The sequence below is a fragment of the Patagioenas fasciata genome, chromosome 4, assembly GCF_037038585.1.
Source record: "Patagioenas fasciata isolate bPatFas1 chromosome 4, bPatFas1.hap1, whole genome shotgun sequence".
Taxonomy (NCBI): Eukaryota; Metazoa; Chordata; class Aves; order Columbiformes; family Columbidae; genus Patagioenas; species Patagioenas fasciata.
This window is the reverse complement of record NC_092523.1, coordinates 34684257-34711471: the sequence shown is the minus strand read 5'-3', so window position 1 is coordinate 34711471 and position 27215 is coordinate 34684257. Positions and strand designations below refer to the sequence as shown.

Below are 27215 nucleotides of genomic sequence, written 5' to 3'. Positions count from 1 at the left end.
CACCACCCATCAACCAATAACCAGCCAGTTCCCGAGCAGTGATTCCCGTGTCCAGCTTCCCCAAAACACATACTGGACATGATGTCATAAGGAATTGAATGTCCCTTTGGTCAGCTGGGGTCAGCTGTGTCCCCTCCCAGCTTCTTGTGTGCCTGCCATGGTGTGAGAAGCTGAAGAGTCCTTGACTGCTTAGTAGCAACTAAAACATCAGTCTGTTTTCAACATTATTCTCATACTAAAACCAAAACACAGCTCTATACTGGCTACTAGGAAAAAACTGCCAGCTGACAACAGGGCAACTGTTTTATAGAAACCCTTGAGGTATAATTGGAGAATGTTTCAGAATCGTCATTCTCTTTCAAATACAAACTTTCCAGTATCTTTGCTTATATACATAATTGATTCCCGAATGACTAATGCTTTGATCGGGCAGGTCACACAGGCAATGGTGCGATGATGTTTCATGTTGTAAAAGACTGTCTCTGGTGTGCTTTATTCTTAGATTCAAAAGGAAAAGAAACCGCTGCAATGAAAGCTGACCTACTGAGGGCTCGCAATGTGAAGAGGTACATTAATCAGCTGACGGTGGCAAAGAAGCAATGTGAGAAGAGAATAAGGCTCCTGGGAGGGCCTGCTTATGATCAACAGGAAGATGGCATTTCTGATGAAGGCGATGGTCCTCAGAGTCAGAAGGTATTAATCGAATACCACATACATCCTCTGAAGGTCACTCTAACTGGATCATATTAGCTTCACTGTCATTTATCCCTCCCTTCACCCAGGAGGCAAGTACAAATTAATTGCTGCATAGTTTGTTTATCTTAGGAAAAGATCACTGAAGTACCCAAAAAGACACATTGATCACTCAGCTTGGAATATTGCTAAATGTGAAACTTCATAAGGGACTGAGTGGCTCATGAGCAGGGGTGATTTTTCCGACATACTGCATGTAGGGAGTTAACAAGGACATGGTTGTGGCACTTCTGAAGGCAACAACTTGCTTTCAATTAAAAGATTGCCAAAATATGTGCAATGTTTCTTTGGCCCTTGTTGTATTTACTGTAGGAAATACCTGTGTGGTTTGCACATACTGAGTTATTCAAAAGGCAAACACTTACTTGCAGAAGGCAGTTGACAAAATTAAGGGCAGTTGCTGAAGTAAAGCTGTTGACTAAATGCTGGTTTTCAACATCAGTGTAGTCTGGAATTAAAAAAACTACCATTGTATTAGCCAGCATCTATAAAATTAAACCATGGGTGCTTACCCTTGCTAAACTTTAATAAGTTTACTGATTTCCTTTTGTGATCTACTCTGTCTCCTTTGGGCAAAGCACAGTAATTGATGTATTCAAATTAGAAAGAAGATTTTATCTTTTTCATTAAGGGAATTCTTCATTCTTCATGCAGGAATCTTTAATTTTTCATGATGTCTTTATAATAATAGTAATTTAATGGCACGTGAGAAAAAGTTGTGTGATGGAGAAATCATTCATACTATTTGTGTTTTGTCTTTCTTGAATAAGGTCTGAAAGAGAGCAATTCCCTACCCCTGACTTGTCCTTAAAGCGTGATTTCAGGTGGTGTGCCACAGATCGTGCCAGGGCAGTCCTGCTCTGTTTCCTGGAGTTGGGTGTAGTGAGGGGTGCTGAGGAGAAAAGGGAAGAGGGAAGCGTATGGCAGCACCGCATGAGCCACTGATGCCACTTTCAGTGCCTGCTGAGATGTTACGGGCTTTCCAGGATAGATACATGGCGACATGAGATTGTTTAGAAATGGGATCAAGTAGTGAAGCTGCACTGGAGAGGAGCAGGGGTTGGTCAGAGATATAATAAAATACGATATTATTGTAATTAAAATCAGAGCAATTCCTGATGTTAATGTTGCATGTTTTATGACCTGATGGAAGCTGCTAACCTGAGATTATATCATGCAAATATACCCATGAGCAGCTCCATATTGAGTTAATGGTACTGATGATGGGAATAAAGACTTCTTGCAGAGGCATTTGTTGTAGTGATGGTGGAAACAACAGGACCTCGGGCTGCACTGCTGCTAAGCTTTTGATGTATTTCTATGAGGAAGCCCTAGAACCCATCCACACTCGTGTCACTGTAGAAAATAAGAAAACTGCTTCTCTTTTCCGTTGTCCCCGATTCTGTTCCAGGAAAGAGGTTGAGGAAGGCTGGATGTGGAGATGGTGGATTATTTGGAGCTACCAATGTTCTCCTCTTACAGATTTAAGAAACAAAAATTGTGTGCTTTGGAATATTTTTTTTTTTCCTTTCACAGCAGAAGCTAATTATAAAACAGTGTCAGTTTTCTCTTTGATAAATACATAAAAGTCAGGGGACTCTATAGACTTTGCACGTGTTTCACTCACCTCATTATCCTGAATCTGGGTTCTCTAGGGAAATCCTGAGTATGTGAATTATAATAATTTGTTTATAAACAAACAAACCTCAGCTACTCTCCGAATCTGAATTCTGTCATTAGCTCTGATACTGATTTATACTCTGCCCTGGGTGTTAGATTGGCTTTCAGAGAAAATGCAGTTTGAATTAGTGTAATATATAAAGCGTCTCTTATAATTTTTTTGTGGTCAGTGTAGTTTTAGTCCTTTTTCTTAGGAACTGTACCTGCACCATACTGCAGTAATTAATTGAGTTCTTGTTGTCTGTGTTTATTCAGCAGACCATTTGTTTGATCTGTTAATTAATTACCGTCCTTGCTGGGAGCCTGAATGGGGGGGATTACCTTGGATGGTAGAGCCACAGAGACCAAGGTGACCTCTCCCTCAAGAAGTGACAGCACGTACTCTGCTTTGCAAGTGATTTATTACCTCTGCTATCATTTACAGAGCTGACAGTCCTGGAGATGGTGAAGATCTCTGTTCAAGAGGATGAAAGACCCTCTTCCTCTTGTATTTGAAATAGTTTTTCGTGATAAAAAGATTGAATAAAAAGTATGATGATGCACAACGATGAGGCCAAAACATAGACTGGTCTTTAAATTGTCATCTCTGTTCTTCTCTTTGGCAGTCTGGTCACCTTTGCTGTAATAAGCCTGGCTTCACCAAGCCTCTCTGCTGTTCAATGAGGATTATACAGTGGGCTCTGAAAGGCAGAAGTTTATGTTCATATGCCTGAACAGCTCTTAAGCTAAGAGCAAGCCAAGTCCAGATGATACTGGTATGGGAAAGGATGAAGAGAGGAAGGGCACATGAGTGTCACTGAGGAACTTTAAAGATGAAAATGAATGTTTCAGCTGAGGCAGATGCAATTTACACTGTCCAAAATTTGGGAGAGCTGGTTCAGATAGAACATACATGGCTACAGTTTTTAAAGAACCTTCTTTGGCTTGGTTCATTAAAGAAGTGACTCATGCCAGTGGTTGTGTATGTACACACGTATGTGGTTTCCTCTTGTACAGCTTCAGTCCAGCAAACTGTTTTTCCTAAATGTAACCTGGTAGTAGAGTCTCACAGGTAGTTTGAACCTTCCCAGAAAGAGAGATGCTAATACATGACCTGAATTGTGTTATTATTGAGTATTGGAAAATCCGTATTAGAGAAATCATTAATGCCTCACTCTCAGTTGGAATACACGTCTTGCTCCATACCAAACTATTTTTGCTGTAAAATGCAAAGTCATAGGAAGTTGAGATTCATTAGCCCTGGCACTTAAGTACCTGCTTTTTTTCTCAAAGAAGTCAGCATGGGTTGGTTGGTGTCTGTGAGGTACAAAGCAAGAGACCAAGACCACTCAAATGTACTTAGATTCCTGGTGATATAAGTAATGGCATTAAATGAGCTACATGAAAACTGGTTTAGCTGCGAGACTGAAAAGTTGGAGAGGACAGGGTGTTTAGTTTTGATAGGGTGTTTTGAAAATTGGTCCTATTTTTCAAAAAAAAAGACAAAGTAATTCATTTTGTTCAACGTGGGAAGGTCTGTTCATTTTGTCAGAGACATGTTTTGTTTCGAGGTGTTTGTCTCAAAGAAAACGCCTAGATCCACAACAATGGTAGAGGATGAGGAAGCAATAATGTTTTTTTAATCCATCGGCTTAATGGCTACAGCATCTGCTTGAGTGTGGGAAGTCTGTGTTCCATTTCCTTTTCTGCTTGACATACACCCTCCTCTCTCACCTCAGGATGGGTCCTGAGCGTTATATCACAGCCCATACTCCTCTCTGGCTGCATTTCTGATAGATGCTTTTCAATAACGCTCACATAATGGGAACTAGCCACTAAAGACCCAGCTGCCAGGGTAAAGTACTACAGTCCATCTTTTCTGTGTTCCTGGGAGTAACAGAGATACGTATTAAAGCTCTGTGGCATGGAAACTACCCTGGCATTACTCTTTGTTTGAATCAAGCAGAGAATAGATCAGTTAGCTTTCAGCTTGGCTCCTCTGCCTTTCAGAAACACTGCAAGTTACATTTTTGGCAATGGCATTTCATGAATGACTTGAAATGCCATCTTAGTCCTTTGAAAGGTAGTCCTACCTCTTGGACAGAAAACATGTGGAAACATTTTCTGTCTGGTAGGAGCATAGATGCATTTATCTTCTTTTTTTTCTTTTTTTTTTTAAATGAAAAAATCTCTTACTGTAGAAGGTCTGTGCAATTTAATGCAGTTGACATATCTGTGGGATGCACGGTGCACTGGGGGCACATCAAGCGAAAAGATTTTTCTCTATAAGGAATGGAGAGAAGCTGTAATTAGGTGTTTTCCCAGATTTTACTCTTAGTTTTCCTTTCTTCAGATTCTCCAGTTCGAAGAAATTTTGGCCAACCCTTCATACCGAATGCACTTCCGAATCTACATGGAAAGGATGGACAAGATGGCCCTCATCTGTTTTTGGGAGTCTGTGGAGCATCTGAAGAATGCTAACAAGGTTTGCAAGTCCATGTGGCTTGTGCATTAACTGAAATCTCTGCATGTTATGATCCCGCTGCTAGGAAATGTCTTTGTATTGATGTTTTAAATATAGCCATAACATGGAATGGGTATTAAGCAGTTTAGGGTTTTTTTTAACTCCTTCTGTCAAAGTCTGGGGATAATGTGGCAACTAAAAATTGTGGACTGTTGTGGTGATGGTTTACTGTTGTTTTGTGTAGCAGCGTGACCTGTAGGAAGGATACTTGATGTGCAAAAGTAGTAGAATTATTTCCCTCTCCACCAGAGAAAAAACTTGCAGTAATGTGTTGGCTTTAGTTGTATGAGCTCATGTGAAACTTAAAAGTACATTGCTGTTTGATAGTCTGTACATAAACTTCTCATCTTGCCAATTACAGGTAGCCTATTCAATCCAAAACCGTGAGAAAATGTGTATATATGTTTTAAAATCCTTTAGAAAAAGAAATTTTACTTTAAAAGACCAATTCTTCTCCCTGTTCTGTTGCTGTATAAGCAGCTACATTTCTCCGGGAATGCTGCCCTACTGCTAGAGGGAAGGAACGATGCTATACTGTAATTTGTGCTAAAATAAAGTAGGAATGAGAACCCTGAAACAAGGATAGGAAATATCGCTTAAAGTTTCAAGAAGTACCCTGGAGCAATAGTGCAGAGCAAGAATGTAGAGGACAAACTTGCTGCTTGTGAGCAACGGGGTGGATTTTGGGCAGAAACTTTTAAATTTCGAGGGTTCACACTAGCATGAAATACAAATTTAATCATTAAGTATCTCTTAACTTTTGTTCACTGTAATTTTCTTCTATGTAGAAAGATTCTAGTCCATTGGAAAACAGAAATAGTATCCTGTAACCAAAGTGGCCAATCGTGGAGCATGAGCAGTGAGCCATTTGCATGATCTGAAGAAATGGCGAATAACCAGCTCAGGCTAGAAGGCGTTCACAAAAAGGGTTTGTCAGGCACTGTGAGGAGAGTTGTATGAATTAGTTTTGATTTGCAAACTGCTCATGATTAAAGAAGGTGCTATAAATAATTCTCTGAGCTTTCAGCTGTGATTTCTCTCCTTGCTTTCAAAACAGTACGTAGAGTGCCTTTATTCAAGACTTCCCATTTTTTTAAAGAGGTTCTACTATTCTGTGCTCCTGTTGCTCCACGAACGTGAGGGTTCTCTACCACTACAGGGGCAGTTTTGATTACAAAAAAGTGGCGTCATACAGCCATGTGGCTGTGGTATTGTCACATAAGGCAGGCAACCACATTGTGCCATACTTAGGGAGTGGGTAAAACCTTTTTAATTTGGCTCGGTTTAGAGAGATAATAATTCAGAGGGATGATGATCGCGAACCGTGCTGCATTGGATCTTTCCTGTTCTATTACTGCAAAGTTCAATCCTGCGCACTGTTCTGCGCTCACTGGGAATACCTGGCCTCATGTACTGGTAAATGTCTTCAAGTGTGCTTTTTCTATTTTCTTTTTTTTTCTTTTTCTTTTCCCCTCAAAAATCATAGTCACACATAAGGTGAGTTGATCCTATCCAGCAGAAGACAGGAGAGCTGATACAGCTCAACGCCGCAATCTGAACTTAAAATGGTGACCGCAATGTTGCTCTAGCACTTTATTTTTATTTTAATATCAGCTTTTGGAGCATACTTTTAAAAGCGGTGCATGTGGGAGCTGTGGTGATTTTAGAGCACAGCTGTTTCTTCACCTGACAAATATCGATATTTATCTTGTGAAACTGACTGCTTAGCATTGGTGCGCAGCCGAGTGTTTGATCTCAGTAAGACATTCACAGATGTGTTCTCGTACATCTGGGCGTGAAATTAGCTTTATCATTCTTCAAATTATGCACCTGGATTCTGAGTCATCCTGATATTTTTAACATGTTTTTATTATTCTTTTCTCTCTCCCTCCTTACTTCCTAGGCTGAAATACCTCAATTAGTGAGTGAAATTTATCAGAATTTTTTTGTGGAAAGCAGAGAAATACCTGTGGAAAAATCCCTTTATAAAGAAATACAGCAAAGTCTCGTGGGAAATAAAGGCATTGAAGTATTCTACAGAATTCAGGCGGATGTTTATGAAACTCTAAAGGACAGATACTACCCCTCGTTCATTGTCAGCGATTTGTACGAAAGATCAGTCAGGAAGGAAGAAGAAAGAAGTTCTGCTCAGCTAACTCTTGAGGACAAAGATGAAGTGGTGAGTCACCTGAACAGTTTCTTTCACTGTTATTTAAGGTGATCTGAAGACAATCCCAAGTAAAGCGTAGTAGCATCTTCTCTCCTTGAGCTTTGCACTACTTTTCTTTTTTTTCTGATGAAACTACAGGAGTAATGGTATTTACAAATAAATCAGGTAAACCTTGTATGTTTACAAGCTCTTTGAAACAGTGGTACAAAATGACTGACTGCTTAAGCTTTAAATTAGTTCAAGTAGATATTTCAGATTTCCAAGCCTTTTGTATTCTGTGTCTTTTTTTATGCTCCTTAGTATCAAGAGAATGCAAAACACACCTCATATGAGCTCAGCTGCTCTGCTTTTCAATGAAGGAAATCTCACAGAAACATCAGTAGGTTTCTATCTAGACATTGTGCATTAACTAGGTACTAAATAGGTATTAAAAGTTGCAAAAAATAGAAGAAAAAGTAATGCTTTTTTATTAATTTATTAAATAAATTAATAGACTATGTTGGAAGATAAAACGGACTGAAATAATACTAGAACTGGAAATACTAAACCAGAGCATTCCAAATGTCATAAGCAATAACTCAATGGCAGCTCTCTTGGGGCAGGGTTTTTCAGTGGGTTCTCTAAATCAGTCATGTCAGGGGAACTTATGTTATGTTTATCCAAGAACATTTTGACAAGAGCATCTCTCAGACTAGTGAGCATCTTTCTGTCAGGCTGCCGCTTCATATCAGCATGAATATCTTCATTTTACATGTGAACTTGCTCAGAACACAATGTGTGATAATTTGTCTAAAACTGGATCTAAACGGCTAAATAAGAAGCAGAATCCAGAGGTGCTAATCTACATTCTGCCATTTAGAAACAATTTTTCCAGAACCTAAGGCTTTTGTATTTACTGCTAAAATATGACTTTCATTTCTGTAGGTGAGCTATTATAGTCTCTGCAGTCTGCGTATCAGCAAGACTGCAGAGATGAGCTGTTATAGGTAAATCACTTCCAGGGCAAACTTTTAGAACTTTTTGAATTTGTCTTTGTTTGTTTCTCCCTGTATTATTTTCCTTCATAAAAGGTTCAAGACACGTTTTCTACTTTTCGCACTGCTAACTCAGCTGCGTGTTGAGGGTGGTAGGTACTTCGAAGACTTTCTGTCCTTGTGTTTGCAGTCCTTGGGACTTTGAGAGAAGACTGTTACTGGTTTTGTCTACAACGTTGTGCTTTTTAATCTCTTTATGTATTTTATTTGGAGTCTAACAGAGAACCATTTCTCTAAGAAAACTGACACAACACTTGAGGACGAGCTGTCCTCTGTCAGATAACATTTACTATAGCTGCTGAAAAATTAGGTTTTTGACATCAGCATCATCTGTCCTTCCTCTGAGTCCTTGGATATATACGTGCCAGACTTGAAGGCTGCATCTGCTGTGGAACCTTCAAGGCTAACACATTGCCAAATTTGCTTGTATGGTTAAAGTGGTTTTGCATTTTTAACAACAAACCAGGTCTGAAGTTGCGTATACTGTTAGAGTGTCTCTCAAACAGAGCAATCGTAATGGCTCTGCGCCATGCTTCAGGGTCTTTGTGGTGAAAATAAATTACAAGGAATTTTTCTTCCTGGAGCTTCCAGTGGGCTTTCAAAGTGTTGGCAAAAATGCACTACTGGCTAATATCAGTGTTGTATTTTTTCCCCTCCCTGTTTGTAGGAAATCACAGCTGAGAAATCTGGTGTTTCTGAAGGGATTCATATTGTTAGCAAATACTACTTGTTTTCGCTTTAGTTTGTGTTTTGGAGGTCTGTGTCCTCACTTCCTGGGACACTGCAGGAGATACCTATGTTAATTTTCTATAAATTTCACTGTTACAGCTGGATAGGTAAAAAGCCATCTGGTGTCCTCATGAACTGGAGGACAAAAGGATGAGCCCTGATTAAACGTGAAAAAATCAAATCAGAAGATAGGAATCAGGGCAAGGCCGAACTCTGCTGGTTCTGCTGCGCGTGGAACAAGCTCTTTGTTCTTCCTTCTTCCTTCCAATCTGTCATCACTTTTTGCTTCTTGGACAAACCTCCTCTGAAAGGTCATGAGTAGACATAAAAATACTGAAGCGAGCAGTGCCTGCATTCAGTATTTTGAAGAAAAGAGGGTCAAATAAGCCCCGAGTGTGCATTCTGCAGCGCTCGTAGAAATGGAATTCAGGTTCAGTTCAGCAAGCAGGGGAAAAAATAACACAATCCTTTATGAACTCAGCTTTGAGTGTGTTTGTTGGTTGTTTGATAATTTGAATACAGGTAACTTGTTATCTTGTAATTGTAGCACCTTTGTGGTAAACCTAGTGATTCAGCAGTGTTTTTTGCCCTGTCTGAAATGTTAATGACAAAGAAATCATGTGGCCTGCCTCTGGGAGCAGAGCCTTACTGACTGGTAATTAATTGCAGTCCTTTGATTACTAGAACAAGACTTCATATGAAAAGTCTTTTAATTCTTCAGTGTTGAAGATAGCATTTTTTATTATTTTTGACCTTTGTTTTATTTTTTATTATTTTTTATGGTTGTGTTTGATAGCATTTTCAATAACACCCGGTGTTGCTAATTATTCTTTGTATTATTGTAGTGCCAGGAGACAGCAGCAAGCTTCCATGAGCTGAGCTTGGAGGCAGCCTCTGACCTGAGGAGTTCAGTGTCCATGCAGAACAGGCAGAAGAAAGGATGAGGTGTAGGGTTAATGTTATTTACTCAGCCACAGAGCAGGCAAATGCAGAGCTGGAAAAGGGCATGGATTTCTTAGCCTAGAACTCCTGACTTCTGCATTACGTTACTGTCCCTTACGAGGATCAAACTAAGGAGATTAATTATTGTTGCTGCTGTATCTCAGACTTTTTAAACTAATATGTAAAATACTGCAGAATTTACAGTAGCTTTGTCTCTAAAACTCACAGAATTAATAGACTGTGAGGCTTCCTTCTGTTACCTTTTTGTTAATTATATAAAGATACAGCTTACTTAGTGGGAATGTCATTAACTAACACAGAACTTCAGTTCATGAGATTAGATTCGTAGCCTCCCACAGAAAAATTAAGATTTATTCAATCACAAGCAGACCTCAAAGATCTTTGAACATGGCAACAGTAACATCACAGGGCTGCGTTTGCTGGATCACAAGGTCTTCATGCTGATTTGGGCAAGTACAGTAGGAAAGAGCGGGCTGAGGCAAATGCCAAAATATGTTAAAGAGAATGTCACTGAAAGGTGTGAAGTTTTCTGGTTTTTTTTGCATGCCTGTAGTACACAAGATGGAAGAAGCTATTGGTTAGTCTGAATGAATATAAGAAAATTATTTAGGGTAATGCATATGTGCTTTTAACACATTTTTATTAACACTTCTAAAAACAGCAGTATAATCTGTTTATGAAGAGAAAGGACTTGGTTTAGATTGTTCTGCAGGCTGATAAATCTGTTTTGTGAAGGTTTGTGGGAGGCAGGACTGTTTCTTAGAACTGTGGGTTGGTGGCTTGGTTGTTTTTTTGGTTTTGTCCCCCCCGGCCCAGTCTCAATATCTTTCAGCTCAGAGTTAACTATTTGCTTTTCTACCTGGCTCCAAAGATTAACCGTGACAACTAAGCTGTTGTTGCTTTTGAAATAAACTTTGATTCTTCCTCTCACTCATACTAAAGCCTTGGCTTAGAGGTCATTTTACATAGTTGGCAAGAGTTGCCAAGGAGCTGTAGTATAAATGGTAATGAGGCTTTGTCTGTTGGTTTGTTTGTTTTTAACAGACTTTGTTTTATGTTGGATCTCATGATTGAAATACCTGTTAGAATCTGTTATATCTATATTTTTGTCTATATCAAGAATAAGTGTTCTTATACATAAAATGCTTATGGAGCAAATAACAGTCTCCTTTTTTACATTAATGATGCATTCGCTCCCCTCCTCTATTCTTAGAGCCAAGGTTGTCAAGAAACTACTGAAGAATGCAGCACAAGAATCAATGAACAGGCCAGTTATGCTGTAAATAAACTTCGCCAGCTAAATGACAAACTTGAGTATAAGAAACAGGCTCTAAATTCCATATGTAATTCACCAAAACCCGACAAAAAGGTAAGTACCTTTAGTGTCTTCAATCATTTTTTTTTTAGACAGGACAGATTGCTATTTCAATCAGCCTGCTATAGAAAATGAAATCAGAGCTTAGTTTTAGTTGTTGTTGTGGTTTGGTTTTGTTTTTTGTTTGTTTGTTTTAAAGCTATTATAACTGAAATTGCAAATAATATTTATGTTGCTTTGTTTGTCATAGAATAATGACATCTCTCCCAGTGGTCTTGCTCCTTGGTTGGTGGCAAATAGCATTTCTTCCTTCCATCCCTACCCACCTGTGTCTGGATAATTTTTTAAGGCAGATGGTTTCGTGCCCCTGTTCATCTGCAGCACTGCAGCACAGGGCTGTGCTGCTCAACTGCTGCTCCCTCTGCTGGCTTTGAAACACCACAGCACAATTTCACAATCTCTACAGTTGTGATGGGCTTTCTCAAATGCAGGGAGGGGGGAAAAACCCCATACCTATAGAAGTGGCTGATTTCCTTTGTAAGGAGCTAGGAGAAATCTGCAGGGCACACTTTCATCAGACTGAAAATTCTAAGGGGTGTGAGTCTTCAGCTCTCTGAACTTGGATTAAAAAAACCAAAACCATATATTTTTGCAAATTCCAACCGTTAAGCAATATAAGAACATATTCAGATAGAAGCGAGTGATTTGCATTTGGCTTAGGCCAACTGGTTTGCATTGCTAACAAGGATATTACATGACTGTTGTTCAGATGTAGTTGGGCCAAGCTTTTTGGTTGTAATAAGACTGGTTGCAAATGGAGATGGTGGGTGAGATGATCAAGTAGTCAAGGTGTCTCCCTAAAAACGGCCTCCTGGTAGAGACAGCAAAAATGTACCTGGGCATTAGTCATTGCTCAGCACCCAGATTCTTTGTACATTTGTTCCTTTGCTCACGGTGAGTGCCAGGGTGCTGGTCTGGATGGAAGTGGCCACCCTGCTTGTTCTCTGCTGCCTCAGCTCTGGAGGTAGCTACGTCCAAGAGAAAGATGTGGATGGTGGTGTTGGAGGCCACCCTGGCTGGCTGTGTTGCCTCTGTCCCTTCCACATCCCCCTGCTGCCAGAGGTTACTGGACAACTGGAAATGTGTCCACAGCTGTTCTGGGGTGTCCCTCTCACAGCTGCTTTGCTGTGTGTGGCCTCAGCTGGCAGAAAATAACTTTACCACACTCCTGTTCAGTGTGGTAAAAGCACAGATGTATCCTTTGCATGTATTACTGCAGTAGCATTTACCTGTGGAACTTTTAAATGGACACTTAGGGTTGACAGTGTGATACCACCTTGTGTCAAGGACTTCATTTTTTTCTCCTGTGGATGTGGCAGGTAAACATTTTTGGTTCTTGGTCATATGAAGTAAAAAATGTTTCTAAAAATTCTAGTTTTGTGCCATATGAAGATGAATGCAATGCACATTTTTGTATTAGAATTTTTAACCTCAAGCTTTTCCTGGGTTGTTTTTTCCTCTTTTTTAAATCCCTTTTCCATGACACTCATACAAAACATGTATGTACATCTGAAGTGACTTTAGGACTCTGTGACTCAGATGCCAGATAGTCAACTGCTCATTCAAGTTGCCTGTGGAATGATGCTAGTTTTAAAAGGAAATGCTCTGTAGGGAGAAGTCTTATTTCAGTTCTTTTTGTGGAATATAAAGAGTAGCAAACATGATGCGAAAAGATTACAAGCAGTCTCAGGCAGCATCTCTGGAGTCCAAGGCCCACTGCCATAGAAGGTGGCTTCACCTTTGGAGGTCTGTCACTGTGGTGCCACCTTTGGTGCCTGTCTCCTGCCCGAAGCTCAGTGTCTGTCTCCCTGGAGTCTGTGACATCTCCTGCCATCCTGTGCAGCCACAGTACTTGTGCAGGGACCACATTTCTTCTAGAGTCCAATCTTGTCATCCTCAGCGGCAAGGTGAAACCTTGATGTTCCCCACCCAGAGCACTTTCTTTAGCTTTCTAAGCCGTACTTTCAAACAAAACTGTGTGGCACGATTATTGAAATTAAATGGGACTTTACTGAATAGAAAAACGCCTCTGTCTGTATCAGGAATTATGTGGAAGCTTGAGGGGTTTGTGTTAATTGTTGAGATCTTTTGCATTTCCAGAGGAGCTGTACCAGGAGTGAACATAAAACTCGCTGTGAAAAATTGTAAGAGGTGCTCTTATAACCAGTTGGGTTTTCAGTTAAAATACGCACCATGGGCAAAAACAGAAGTACAAAACAAGTACTAAACAAAAATGGGTGTGCATTTGTTTCTGTAGCATTATAGCTTTGATTTCTCTTCTTTGATATGAAAAGTACTATACTATATAACTAAACATTTATATATTGTTGCATTTACATGGATGTAACACTTGAATGTTCCCTTTGCATTCTTGAGAAATAATAGTTATATTCTTTCTGTACCTTAAGCTATTGGGGAGAGGGGGATTGTACCTCTTCTAAAGTAGTGACTTTTTTCCCTGTATTTTTTTTCTCCTAAAATATTCTTTGTCTTTGAAAATGTATACTTACTTAAAACAGAATAATAAAATGGATCCAGTATCCTTATTAAGTATCAATATTTGTTTTATAAGCATAGCAGCTATTAACTTACAATGAAATGTTACCAGTTCTTCTGTATTTATTGATTGTTCCTGGATGCCACTTACAGAAGTCCACAGAAGGTGACTGCAGAGAAAACAGTATGTCAACAGTAAATAAAATTAAAGACAAAATTATTCTGAAGGTTAGATATATGCTAGAAGGTTGTTATATAGCTGTCATATAGATAATATTTCACATCTTACAAAAATTCTGAAAAAGATTTTCTTTAGCTTTGTCAGACATACCACTTGTGGTTCAAGTTGTACAACTAAGTCTCAAATCTTATCATAATTTAAAAAAAAAGTAGTGTCAGCTGCTTTTGCTGTGTTTCTAATGTTACATCTTATGTGTACTTCCACCTTTTCTTGTCATACTGTCTGCTGGTAGTATTTATGTTTACTTATTTTTTGCTGATGTGATGAGGTTCACTGTTTCTCCTTTATGAAATGATGACTGTGAGCTATGTCTTGATGAGAACATCTTTTTAAATGTGTGCTTTCCACAATAATAAATTGTTCCCTTTCCAAAAGTAAAATGAATTAAGTGGTAACTTCCTGAGTGATTGTTATCGTAGCTAAGTCACAGAAATGAAATCTATTCCTAGATTCTTTGGTTGTGTCATGTACATCTGAAAATGGTAAGGCCTTCAGTAGTCCATATTTCAGTTATTGCAATTACAAGTTTGTATAAAACATATAATGTATAATATATAATCCTGTCTAAAGTGCCTTTTATGCTGATAGTGTGGTAGTAGCATATCCTTCTAACTTGTTTTTTATTTCAGTGTCAGGGTCGACCTTTAGGATTACTGTGTGTCCTACAAGTTCATAAGGGGCATCACAGATTCTCTGACTTGGATTTTTTTTTTCATGTGAATTATTCTTTCTCCCCCTGCTTTTGTGCTTTTTCTCCTTTCTGAATAGTGTCCCTAAAGACACAATTAGGTGTGTTACACAAGCTTTTTCTTACGAGCTGTAATCGATACATTTTCCTCTGCAGATTGTTTCTAAGCTGAAGGATGAAATTACTCTGATGGAGAGAGAGCACAGTGACCTTCAGCTGCACATTGCAAGAACAGACTGGTGGTGTGAGAATCTTGGCATGTGGAAAGCCTTCATTGTCTCAGGCGAGGTATGAGGTTTTGTGGCTTTTTATCTTCTGGGTCAGTTCAAACTTGCAAGAATAGAAGGATAAAAACCTGTATATACTTTCCTTATACCTTCGTGTACACTGTGTATATTTCATATTTGCTTGAGGGAGGAAGGAATCCCCAACCTCTTCTGAACTTCTCTGTTTCTCCAGTGACTACTATGAGACATAAGAAACATTTCTAGTCCTCAGACACTGTTGTAGTGGAGTTACAAAAATACCTACGTGTATGTGAACTGGCATTGGCATTGAGTAATTTGCTATCTTAGGGTCATTGTTTTTAATAAGAATTGTCTCTTTTTATATTACCGTATTATCACACTTGGGTGCAGTTGTCTCTGCTGTGTCTCCAAGATGCACTACTTAAACTTTTTATGTTTTGTATTGCTATACTTAACGGCAGTACAGTTTCAAGGGACTAGAATACCCAGAGAGAAAGTGCTTTAAATCTGTAAGTTGAGAGACAAGTTAAATTCAAGTTAAATTTTTCTTTTTTTTCTTTTTTTTTTTTTTTTATGTCTTGTTCTGCTCTTCTGTTTGGGCATAAACAGACAATTGTAGAATGAATGTAAAAAAAGTTGTAATGGAAACAAAGTGTTACCATCCCATGGCTTTCTGTTATCATTTGCCATGAAAGGAATCCAACAAATGCTTGTTACGTAGTAACTGTGGGCTCACACCTTCCATAAACAATCTTCCTGACAGTATCACTTCAGAGAATTAAAGATTGAATTGATTGCTACTGGCTTGCATTCTTGTGCTGTTAAGAAAATGTTACTTAAATAAGCAGTTTCCTTGTGGTAATTTTTCTTGGGAGAAAAACATTACATCCTATTGAATTTATTTACTTGTGTCTTGAGCTCTTGTGAACTCTTGGCAGGTCTGTCAACAGTTAAACTCATTGTCTGTAAAAGAAGAAATAAATCCAACAGGTTAAAACCTTAAGGTGCCATTTTTAAAACCAGATTCCCCATGTGTAAACATCTGGGTTTGGTTTAGGTTTAATGCTGTTTGCGGGTGACACAGCTGAGAGCAGTGAGGCTCTTGGTAAGACTTTCTTGTAGCTTTGGGAGCCTGGTTTTGAAACCCGGCAATGCTGTGGGTGTGCGGCAGGACTGTGGAACAGCAGCTGCCCAGCGCCTCCCTGCTCACCAGACCCCAGGTGTGGGCTCAGCAAGAGGGAGGTTGGGAGAGGCTTCTAATTACTTGCTGCCTTAACTATAGCTTGTAAACAGCACTGGATTAGATAATTAAATGTAGGCTTGCATTAGTTGTGCTGTTTGCAGCTCTGTGCTTCAAAGGGTAGGCTGGAGAAAACGTCAGTGCTGTAGTTATCCATGTTAGTTAATTGCTCGGGAATGTTCTGGCTGCCGTTGTTGATTTGGGGAGGCATGAGGAGGTGACATTGTCTTCCTAGCTGCAAAAGATGCTGTTGCTAATCCTGGCTTGTAGCTCTGTGATTTCAGAGAGAGAAAAACCTAGTGGGCCTATGTTTTTCACAGAAAAGCTTAGTAAAAGTAAATTTTGCCATAGGATTTGAGCTGAAAGTGTAATAGCATGTCTTCAAGCTTTTAAACTGATTTACTAAACCAGTTAATAGATAATGCATAAAAACCTAGAATTACTTTAAACTTGGGGAAAAAGCTGTGTGTCCAAACTGTTGTTTGTACTCTCTTAGCTTGAATCTCTCAGTCTCTACAGTTTTGAATCATGTAAGTGCACTAGCTGTGTGTGGGTGTGGAATATATATATATATATATATAAAACCCACAAAAAACAACAGTGTAAATGGAATAACCTACAGGTATCTTTCTGTAACTGATATTTCTGATAAAACATCTTTGGAGACTCAGTGTTTTGGCTGAGTGGAAGAAGGTGGAAAAAGACAGTAGGAACATGCAGGGTTAGGGGACCCATGATAACAAATCTATTTCTGTGAGTCGTTTGCCCATGACAGGCATATTCCCCCCATGCCAGGAGATGTAAAAATTACAGCTACATAACCTAACCTGTTCTACTTGCTTTAGTGGTTTTGGACTTGTATCTTTTCATATTGTAGCAGCTGTTCTACCTCCTCTGTTTCAGAGCAGAATGTCTTTTTAAAAATCTATTACTTTCATAAGGAATGGAGGTTGTAGATTTGAATAAGGTGAAAAAATAGTTTGTCCTACTCATTTAAATATGCTGGAATTCAGGATGTTTGTGGTCAGTGGAAGTTAATAAAATTAGCTTCCTGTGAATTGCAGAAAAGGGTGTGCCCGATACACCTTCTGCATGGCCCTTCTGTTTAAAAGAGACTTCTGTGGGACCTTTTTTTTTAAGAGCAGTCTGGTTAGCCCCAGTTTCACTGCTGCACAGCTTGGTTGGGCTCTTTTAGAGAGCTGCTTCGGCTGGAAGAAGTTTCTGGTGAATCATGCAGGTCTTCACTGGCTTAATGGCTGGCCTAATTTTTATTAATGTTTAATAGTTCCTGATGGATGTCTGGGCCAGCCTTTAGTGCTTCTAACAGGTGATTCAAGGGCTTTCTGTGGCAGCTTGTTACTTTATTGAACTATAGTTACAGTTCTGGCAAATGTTAAGTTTACATTTTACTTGCTGTAGCTAATAGCTTTAGCTTCTCCTGGAAAGTATTTAATAATATTTGTTCCTCGTTTGTTTTTGCAATATTTCATTGAATGTTTCTTACTGTTAGCACAGCACACACCCAGGTAAGAGGTGCTCATGTTTGGCATATGCCTTACAGTTTTTATTAATGGATGTAGGTGTGTCAGCATTCTTCTTTATATCACTATCTGCTTCGGAGCTTTGTGCCTCATATAAAGAAGGTAGAAATCTTTACCCTTTGTGGACTAGGTGTCTGTGGCATACTGGTAGACATCAAATTCTGAAATAATTCATCTTTAGGTTGTCTTGAGGCCATGGAGTTGCTGCCAGTGCAAAAAGCCCCAATAGCCTTAAGCCCCTTTGAGTACTTGAGGGCTGATTCTGTCCTTGCCAGGTAATTAGCAGCAAATAACCTGAAAGGCTCCTGTGTAAGCTGAGGAAAGGGGCTTAGAAAAGGGCTGAGGAGAAGCCTTGTGGAAATGACATCCTAGGGGCTAATTCTGAGAGCCCATGCCAGCGCTGTGAGACAGGGCTGAGATGGTCACAGGACATTTGGACTGGGAAAACCAAACCAGAGTGCAAACACTAAGTTTATGCTCATGAAGAAGCAGAGCTGGAAGAGGGTTAGGATGGTTCTCAAAGCACTGGATAATTTTTAGGATGGGATTCTTAGAAGTACGATGAAATTTCACAGCATGGTGTGTGAGGTTCGGCCTTCTGCAGGAGCTTTGCTGTGACCCACTGGAGCAGCTTCTGAGAAGCCACCAGCGTTCCTGCTGCTTCCAGCCAGATATGCGGTTCCTCTCCAGTGGGCTGCAGGTGTGGAAAAGGCAAATACGGCCCTGGAATACATCAGGAAGGAGTTCCTATTTGAGATGGGGAAGTGTTACAGTTGCTCTGCAGGTGCTGGGCCAATGTGTTTGAGAAGGGTGGACTTAAATGGGTTGAATGAGGAACTTCTCCCATGAGAAGTGATTGTGAAAGCACTTTCGTTTGCTTAGCTTAGCAAAAGGGAGAAACAGAGGAATAAGACTGTTTATAGAAACACATTGATAAGGGTAAACAAAAGGGAGGGGTGAAGAGTTGCTGGAACAAATGGGGAAATGAGTTTAGAAATTGAAAGGAAGCTTCCAGGGACCAGGGTGAGGGTCTAGACCTGACATTTAGTGTAACAAGGATGGAATAAAAATTGTTTGACAAGTTTGAATTAAGTCAGGATAGCAGTTGCGTGAGATGGTGCCTGTTACAGCAAAGGATGAGATCTCCTGGTTTAGAAAACCTCCCAACATCCCATTTTTCTGTGTTTTCCGGTTGACTCATGAATTTTGAAAAATACTTAAGTTGGTGAAAACTTTTGCATTCTTTAGGAGATCCTGAAGACTTTCAGATATTTATATGAGGTTATTTGAAGGAATTTGTAATGTGTTTCCACCTAGTAATTAGAATTTAAATTATTTTGCACATGGATGCTAACTTGGAAGCAGCAGGAGTACTACGTCCTCCCATTTTGAGATTGTGCTCCCAGGGGGATGACTTTCTCCTGACAGTTCCAGTTCAGGTGATCCTACACACATGCAAATCCCTGCCCTGGGGACAAATGTGTAATGTAGGTGATTCAAATCAGCATTTTCAGCTCTGATCTCCCAGTGTTCAGAAGCAGCTGCCAGGAGATGTTTGTGTCACCTACAAACACAAATCCAATCTAGCGTGGGGCAGACAGGGCCTGTCCCAGGAGATCCCAGTTGCTCTGTGCCAGGTCCCTCTAACCTACGTTTTTGAGGCTATTCAGGCATCTCTTTTTGCAGCAGGAGAAAGGCAGTTCCCCAAACAGCTGAGCTGGGGACCAGGCACGTTTTCAGCTGTTCAAACTGGTGCTTTATATTCTGTCCAGATGCTGCTGCAGCTTTCTTTTGAGAGAGAGATGTGAAACCCAGGCCTCAGATTGGGTTTCCCTGTGGTCCATGTGGAGCTTCAGGAGGAGTGCAGTGCAGGGAATATTATCCATGTACATACAGACCTGAACAGCCATAAAATATGAAAATACATTTAGCTGTGTCTCTTTTACGGTGGTGATGCAGCTGCTTGTCAAATTATCTGTCACTAGCATTAAGTGTTGTCAGACCCTTACAGGCTTCTCAGAAAATGTGTCATAATTATATGAATTTTAAAGTTTATTTTTCCTGTAATTTGATTACTTAAATATTCTTTAAAAAAAAAGTCCCAAAAACTTACAAATTATTACTTTCCTCAAAAAGATTGTGCGAGAGCGGTATTTTATAATTACCTTTGTGTTATTTGCATATATATTAAACCATGTATTTGAGAGTTTGACTTAGCCAAAAAAAGCTGTGTATTTTATGCATGTCCCTTATTTGCCTTTCATAATCTATTTAGCTGTCTCATTAAAATAAATAAAAATCTGTTATCATTAGGGCATAAGGGTGAAATTCTGGGTGGCTAATCAAATTAAGAAAGAATATGGTCACACTGCTGGTGTTGTCTCGAGAAAAATCACTTCTTTGCTGTACCTTTCCCATCCCACTTGCACGATGTGGTTAGTCGCTCGCCCTTCGTCTGGCTGGTGTTGATTTATTAGTATTTTTGTAAAGTTGCGAGCCCCTCAGAAATAAATGCCACGTGGGTAGCGCATGTTCTGTGCATGCAGAGCAGCTCAAGTGAGCAGAGAAGTCGCTCTGAAACTGGAGCTGCTGTGCCCAGCTTGTAGGTGAGCCCGAGTACCAGCACTGGGGAAGAAGGATGGGAACAGTGGGAGAACAGTCAGGAAAACACAGGTGAGAGAGATGCAGTACTGGTAAGCAAGCAGGAAGCTGTGCCGTAGGTGCCTTAAAACCTGAAAGATATGTCAGAGAGATTTGATTGCTGGTGGACAGCATTGTGAAGTGTAATAGTGGCTGGGGCACTGATTCGGGACTGACAGAGCATTTGGGGTAAAATTTAGTCCATTAAGAGTGTTGCTCCATCCGTAGCCTTCAAACTGCAGGAGAAGCATGGGACAGTGATGACAACTGAATTTGCAAGCCAGTCACCTGTCAGCCCAAATGCTCCACTGTTTGCTTCCAAAGTAGGTAATACCTTGTCTGTTGGTTTCTTCCCCACAAGGTTTTAGAAGAGAATGGAGAACAAGTGCCCTGCTACTCTGTCATGGTGAGTTTACAAGAAGTTGGTGGAGCTGAAACTAAGAACTGGACCGTTCCCAGGAAGCTCAGTGAGTTTCAAAACCTGCACCGGAAACTCAGTGAGGTACGAGTCTCAGTTAGGGGAGGGAGTAGATGCAAATTGCTAATATTTGTCAGAATGATGCTTGGAGAGGGGAAAACCAGATAAAAACATTAATATTGCCAGTTTGTGTGCCAGCCTTTTGATTATAACCTTTTAGAGCTAGTTTTCTATATTTGTCTTTCTGTCCTCTTACCAGATGCTTATAGAACTTGTTACTTTTTTTTTTTTCCTTAATAATTACTGTTTTAATGGACTGACCCAATGTCAAAATGGTATGTGCTCTGCACTGTCATGCAACAGCCTGCTTTAAAAACTAGATTTTGTCTCTGGCTTCCAGGGAGGTATTAGAAAAGACAGCTTTTGGGGACAGGGAAGGTTTCCTTTTACAGTGCTTTAACCTCTCGGATAAGGGATAGATAATGATGGTGGTGTGAAGGGAAGGGATTTAGATGTGTCAGCCCATACTGGGTAAGCAAAGGTTTGTTTTTTTTCGAGGTGCTGAGAGGGGTGTGGAAGGGAGGTGGGCTTACAAAGGAGCATTTTCATTTCCATTCTGAAGCACCTGTGTTTTTCTGCACATGTATGTTAAGTGAGCTCTCCTTTCTCCTACACAGTGTTTTCCATCATTAAAGAAAGTTCAGTTGCCTTCCCTCAGCAAGCTGCCCTTCAAATCTGTAGACCAGAAATTCATGGAGAAATCCAAGAACCAGCTTAATAACTTCCTGCAGGTAAGAAAACCAAGACAAAAGCAACACGTCTAAACAAGAGAATTGAATTGTTCATCTGGAGTGGATGTTTTCCCTCTATTGACTAAAGAGAGAGCCTAGAATAAATAGGTCAGATATAAAGTTTGACGCTATAAATGTCAAAGTTGTCTAAGAGGCCTGGAGTTAAGTTTGGCTGATAGTAACCATTGCTCTAGTGGTAAGTAAATTTAAGCCTCTGCTACTTTTAACTATAACACTTCACAACAAATTTATTACAAATTAAAACTTTTAAATTTAGAAAGAACGAACTAGCTTCTTAAAGTATCTTTGTGAGACACGAGGGGTTTTTTCTCGCTCTACCTCTGAGCCAAGTCTTAATCAGTTTTATTGGATGGCATGACACATCTTGTTCCTTAACAAGAAATACTTAATTGATGTGTTGTTTGTGTTATTATTTTTCTTTCACAGAAACTGCTCTCTGATGAAAGACTCTGCCAGAGTGAAGCACTTTACGCCTTCCTGAGCCCTTCCCCAGAGCACCTCAAAGTTATTGATGTGCAAGGAAAGAAGTCATCTTTTTCACTCTCCTCATTTCTAGAACGACTTCCTGGTGATTTGTTTTCTCATCAGGAGGTAAGTGGTAGAAAATCAATCATCTCAAATTCAATTACTTATCCAAACTAAGCAGGGAGAGCCATTAATATATTGCATTTGAATGGCAGGTAATATTGGAAGGCATTTCCGAAGGTCATTTTTAATTTACTGTAAGTGAACAAAGAGTCAGAAGTAAAAACTGTCTACAAATTTAAAAGGTGTTTATTAATAAAAAAAGTTTCCTGCTCTTTTCTCAATATATATAGGCAAATGTGTAACATATCATAACTAAAAAAATTGCAGTCCATGTGGGATTGCTTATTTTTTATAGCAGAATTTCCTACTTTTTGCGCTCTTGACATGCATATTTCTGAGGGTTTTTAACAGATAAAAATAATGATTTCTTAGGAAGCTTCTCTTGGCAGGCAACAGCTGTGTGTCCTTAATAATTTCTGGACAACTTCTGAAGCAAAGCCAGTTTTGACAAAGAATGTCAGAAAATGATACAGGCTCACTAAGGGAATTTGCAGATACAGGTGGGAGCCCATGTGGGCAAACCAGTTGGAAAATTTGATACTAAGCCATAAAAAGCCGTTGTCTTTCACAATGCAGTGAAGAATAGATTAATGACTAAAATAGCTCATTGGCTAAATGTGACCACAATTCCATGGCTCCCTGTTCTGTGTCATTCATGCTGCAGATATGCAGCCTCCAAGGAGCTGTGACTATTCCCCTTTTTAATTATACATTATATGAAATAATTCTTTTCTTACATGCTGTAGTTGTCTGCAGCGAATGGGTCTTCTGTGGGATAAATGGGGTTTGGAGAACTTGTGCAGTTCTAGCTGATTAATGGGCAAAAAGGCGGTCTTGCGTCTCATGGAATTAAGAAAATCCCGTGTATTTTCATTTTTGAAAGTGCACTGTATTTGGACCTAGATGCTGAATGCATGTGTCTCTTTTCAGGCTAATAAATTCACAGAAAGTTTGAGAAACTGATTTTACACTGTGATAGAAGTACTGCAGTTCTAAAAATAGTGTGTTCACGAAAGTGACTCTTAGGTAGAAGTAGCATAAAAGCATAAACCATTGAAGCTATTCGTATTTTGCTATTTAATTGAAAAACATACTTGAGAAAAAAGCCAGGCTGCACATATATGTATTGTATTATGTGAGTGCGTAGGAGAAGATAGTTAGGAAATATGGGAGAAGGAAAGGGAGTTTGTAATAAGTGTAAGAAAGGAGAGAGAACAAAGAAATTAAGCAGAAATGAATGAACTGGTACTGAAAAACTGAAGGAAGCACAGCAAAATTGCCCAGAGAATGTGGCAGCAGAGGGGTTGGAACATAGCTTCTTAGTTTAAATTTAGTACTATTTCTTACTTGTTACTTGTGGGACCAGGAGCTTCATTTTGGCTGGACTGTATTATGCCAGGCACTGTGCAAATGCAAAGACCGTCCTGGTTCACATTTGCCTTCCCACTCCTCTCCCTTTCTTTCCTAAGCTTAAACATAAGGTGAGACAACAGAATACAGATGGAAGGAGAAGAGGAAACTGTTAGACTCTGAATCAGTATGGCAAATGTTTGTCCTAGTTTAAAAATAATTATAAAATTAAATGGAAGGAGCGGAATTGTGAGGTGGTCTGGGATCAGCTCTAATTTTTGTCGTTTACCCTTGTCTTTCAGTGTGAGCTTTAGATCAGTTTGATCTTGCCCAGTGACAGCATTTTGGATAATTTACTAAAGCAGTTAAACTAGGGTTAAATCATTTGGTACAAGGTCATTAATGGAGTTAGTTCTGTTAAACCAGGCATTACAAAGCTGTTACAATTGTGTCCTCTTTGTAACTAAGAATTCCTGGTTTAGTTCGTATTTTGGACTTTGTGGAGGGGAATCCTCTCATACAGCTCTCTCTTCACCTTTTACCTCTCATCTCACGTTTTTCAAATATGCATTAGAGCAACAACATTAACTCTTGAGAGCTATTTTCAGGATTTGATACTGCAGTGATTTCAGATCTCTTCTATACAGCTGCTTAGACGGGGCTAGCTTCAGAACATACTTATTAGCTCTCAAGACCAAAACCAAATCAGAGGAAAAAATGTAGCTGATATCGTCTAGAGGAAGGGCTTTTAGGTTTATGAAGTGTTAATGAAAATGTACTGAGGTGTAATAATTTACACTTCTGATTGCATTTTCTAAACGACGGGGGATTCACTGAACAGCAGAAAAATAGAGCAGAGACCTCAGAGAGTTTGTTGGGTTTACTCTCCTGCTCCACGTAGACTCAACTGTACTGGCAAAATTCTTGGCACGCATTTGTCTAATGTGTTTTTAAGTCTCTGGTATCCCATGTGCTCCAGCTGAGCAAGGCAGCATATCCCACTTCTCAGCTATCTTTGTGGTTAGAAACCTTTCCTTACTGTCTAACCTGAATCTTCCTCCTTTAGCCAGCAAGCTCTTGCCCTGTCTGCAGCAAACGCAGAACAGTTCGGGTTAGGATCATCTCAGTTATCAGGAGTCACTACTTTCCTTTTGTCTTTTATTCTTTTATTTCTTAAACTGAGCAGTCCCAATGTCTCCTAATTTTTGTTAGGTTGTGTTTTATTTAGTTCTTATGGTTTTCTCTGGGCTTATCTGATGATCCGTGTTTTTCTCAGAAATGTGGTGACTAAAATTTGAAACAAGAGACTCCCACTAGGTTTTCCTATTCCCATGGATGAAAATAACTTTTATATCTATATATGTATGTCATAGAAATTATGTTAATGCTTAAACATCATGGTATGACACTTGCCTTTTCCACAGCAGTATGGCCCTGTGATATTTTTCTGTAGCATTATCAATATCAATTGTTCCATTTCCTGCATTCGCACGGTGAGTTATTGCTGCTTTGCATTCGACTTTATCAAACTGCACCTTGTGGGCTCAACTACACATTCAGGAAGCTCACCTGCAAATTCAGTTTTCTGTTCTGTTGCTGAAGTGCTTAATGAAAATATGGAATGATATCTACTGTGAATAATTAAATAAAACCTTATTTCTTGAATAATTACAATGATGAAGGGCCAAGAAGCCTGTTGACCAGAGGAAGTTTGCTCTAGACTCTGTCCCTGGAGAAAACTGTGTTCATCATCAGTGAATTTGTGTGCCTGTGTGGTAAGATGGGTCATGATTTGTGGTTTCCTTGTGTGGCATTTCTTGTCAGTATAGCGTGGCTTTTTGTTCCCTGCCCTTGGTCACAGCTTTAGCCTAGCATTAGGAGAAGCTTTTAAAAGCTGGGGACTCATCAAGCTGTGGAAGTCAGTAAACAGCAATCTGCATGAACGTCTAACAGTGCACTTCAGTGCAGCAAGGTTTTTTCTTTTGTTTTTCTGGTTATGAGGAGAGAAGCAACATCTCGAGCAGTGCTGGAGAAAATGCCAAATGTGACACAGGGAGTGAGGGCTACAGGATCTGTAAGTGTTGGAATATGCAACGCTGTGGCGTTATTTATTTATAGACTACTCTGCAGTGCCATGCCTAGAGAAGATTCAGGGGCTGAAAATGTACCCAAAGTCAATGATGTGCTTTAGATGGGATTTGGAGGCTGTGAGGAAGGAGTAGGGCAAACTGATGTAGAGCTGAGATACTGTAGGGTACTCTCTGTATAGCAGGGATCAAGTGATGGGCAAGGGATGACTTTAAAGATTGTGACCATAAGAATAAGGCCAAGAAAGACACCAAAATAATGCAAGAGAAGTAGAGCCATGGTTTTCCAGTCCAGCTGGTGAGATGGGGAGAAAACAACATTAGATTATGGAATGATAACGAAGAGATGACTGATTTATTTGAAAGCCAGGGCTGAACAAAGAAAATTTGTCCGCTTGCCATTGTGACCATCCATGAAGCAGACTGGGACATTGCACCGGCCTCAGTGAGGGTTGAGTCTCCCTCACTGTGGCTTTGCTCTAAGCACTGGTGGGCGGGGGAAGGTCCAGGAAAGCAAAGGGATGTGCTGGCTGCCACGAGTAATGCTCAGTGGTGTAGTCCTGATGCTGAAGCAGTTCTTGACAATACTGAGAAACAACCTGTTGTCTGCGCTTCATTCTTGAATAAATGGTACCACCAGAACTGAGGTGGTTCAACCCATTCTTCTCCTGTGGGTCTGTTCTGAGTAACTCCCTTCAGTGTCCCAAGCCTGGGTATCCTCAGGTCACTAAGTACCACCACGTGATGTTTCTGCCTGTGACTGGTACTCATTAATGGTGCTTGTCTTTGCAGTGGCCAGTTCCTCTTCTGCTGCCAGGCTGGGTTCCTGGCTTTACTGCAAGGACAGCTGGCTGGTGCCTGATCCTGCTGAGCACAGTCTGCTCTCCAGGGGAGACACCTACTTGCTGCTCCCTGTGCCATAACCAGATTCTCCCCCTTTCTTCCTCACTGCTCGCATTGAAAACAGCTCCAGCTGGCTCACTCCCCATCCCGCATGTCCTTCCTGGGTGTTGTGTCAGAGGAAGCTTTGCAATCACAAACGCTTCTGAGTGCCACCTCCTCCTTCCAGCTCTTGTCTGGTGGGAGGTGCAGTCCCTTTGCAAACTGCCTGGTGATGTTCCCATTTGCCAGATCCTGCCAGCAGCAGAGTTTTTGGCTCCAGTGCCCTTTCCTGAGAGTGTGGCAATACCTAAGTCCATTCTGGAATCAGGATGGGGAACTGCAGCGCATATCCATATTGTGTCTCTTCCCAGGAAGAAACAGAAGAGGATAGTGACCTGTCGGACTATGGAGAGGAGATGGATGGGAAAAGGGACTCTCTTGCTGAACCGTGTTTCATGCTGATTGGAGAGATTTTTGAGCTGCGAGGAAGTAAGCTGCAAACCTGCTTATTTGCTAGTGGAATCCATTGGCCAAGAAATCTGGGGCACTTTGTAATTTGGATTTTTCTGCTATTTCAATAAGTGGAAATGTTCTTGCAATTTATTATAGCGAGTTTGTTTGGAACAGAGTTGTTCTTCAGTAGCTCATAACTTTAGAGCTTTTATTCAAAAGTTCAAGTCCAGTAGAACATGGCAATAAAAATGTAACTGTTAGTAGAGAGCATTTACATGCAGTATTCGTAAGTTTTTCATTTAAAAAAATCTGGAAAAAACAGAA

The 27215-nt window shown here is 40.0% G+C and overlaps 1 protein-coding gene across 3 annotated transcripts in view; it reads left to right on the top strand.

Annotated features, from left to right (window-relative positions):
* The window catches only part of SNX25 (sorting nexin 25), an 87607-nt gene that overhangs the window by 54716 nt on the left and 5676 nt on the right, over positions 1-27215 (top strand). For all 3 annotated transcript variants that reach the window (XM_065836309.2, XM_065836310.2, XM_071807630.1), the window contains 9 exons: positions 503-693; positions 4766-4897; positions 6840-7115; positions 11046-11201; positions 14789-14920; positions 20663-20803; positions 21397-21510; positions 21958-22122; positions 26810-26927. In XM_065836309.2, coding sequence (XP_065692381.1) covers positions 503-693; positions 4766-4897; positions 6840-7115; positions 11046-11201; positions 14789-14920; positions 20663-20803; positions 21397-21510; positions 21958-22122; positions 26810-26927 — 1425 coding nt within the window. The remainder of the gene's footprint in view (positions 1-502; positions 694-4765; positions 4898-6839; positions 7116-11045; positions 11202-14788; positions 14921-20662; positions 20804-21396; positions 21511-21957; positions 22123-26809; positions 26928-27215) is intronic.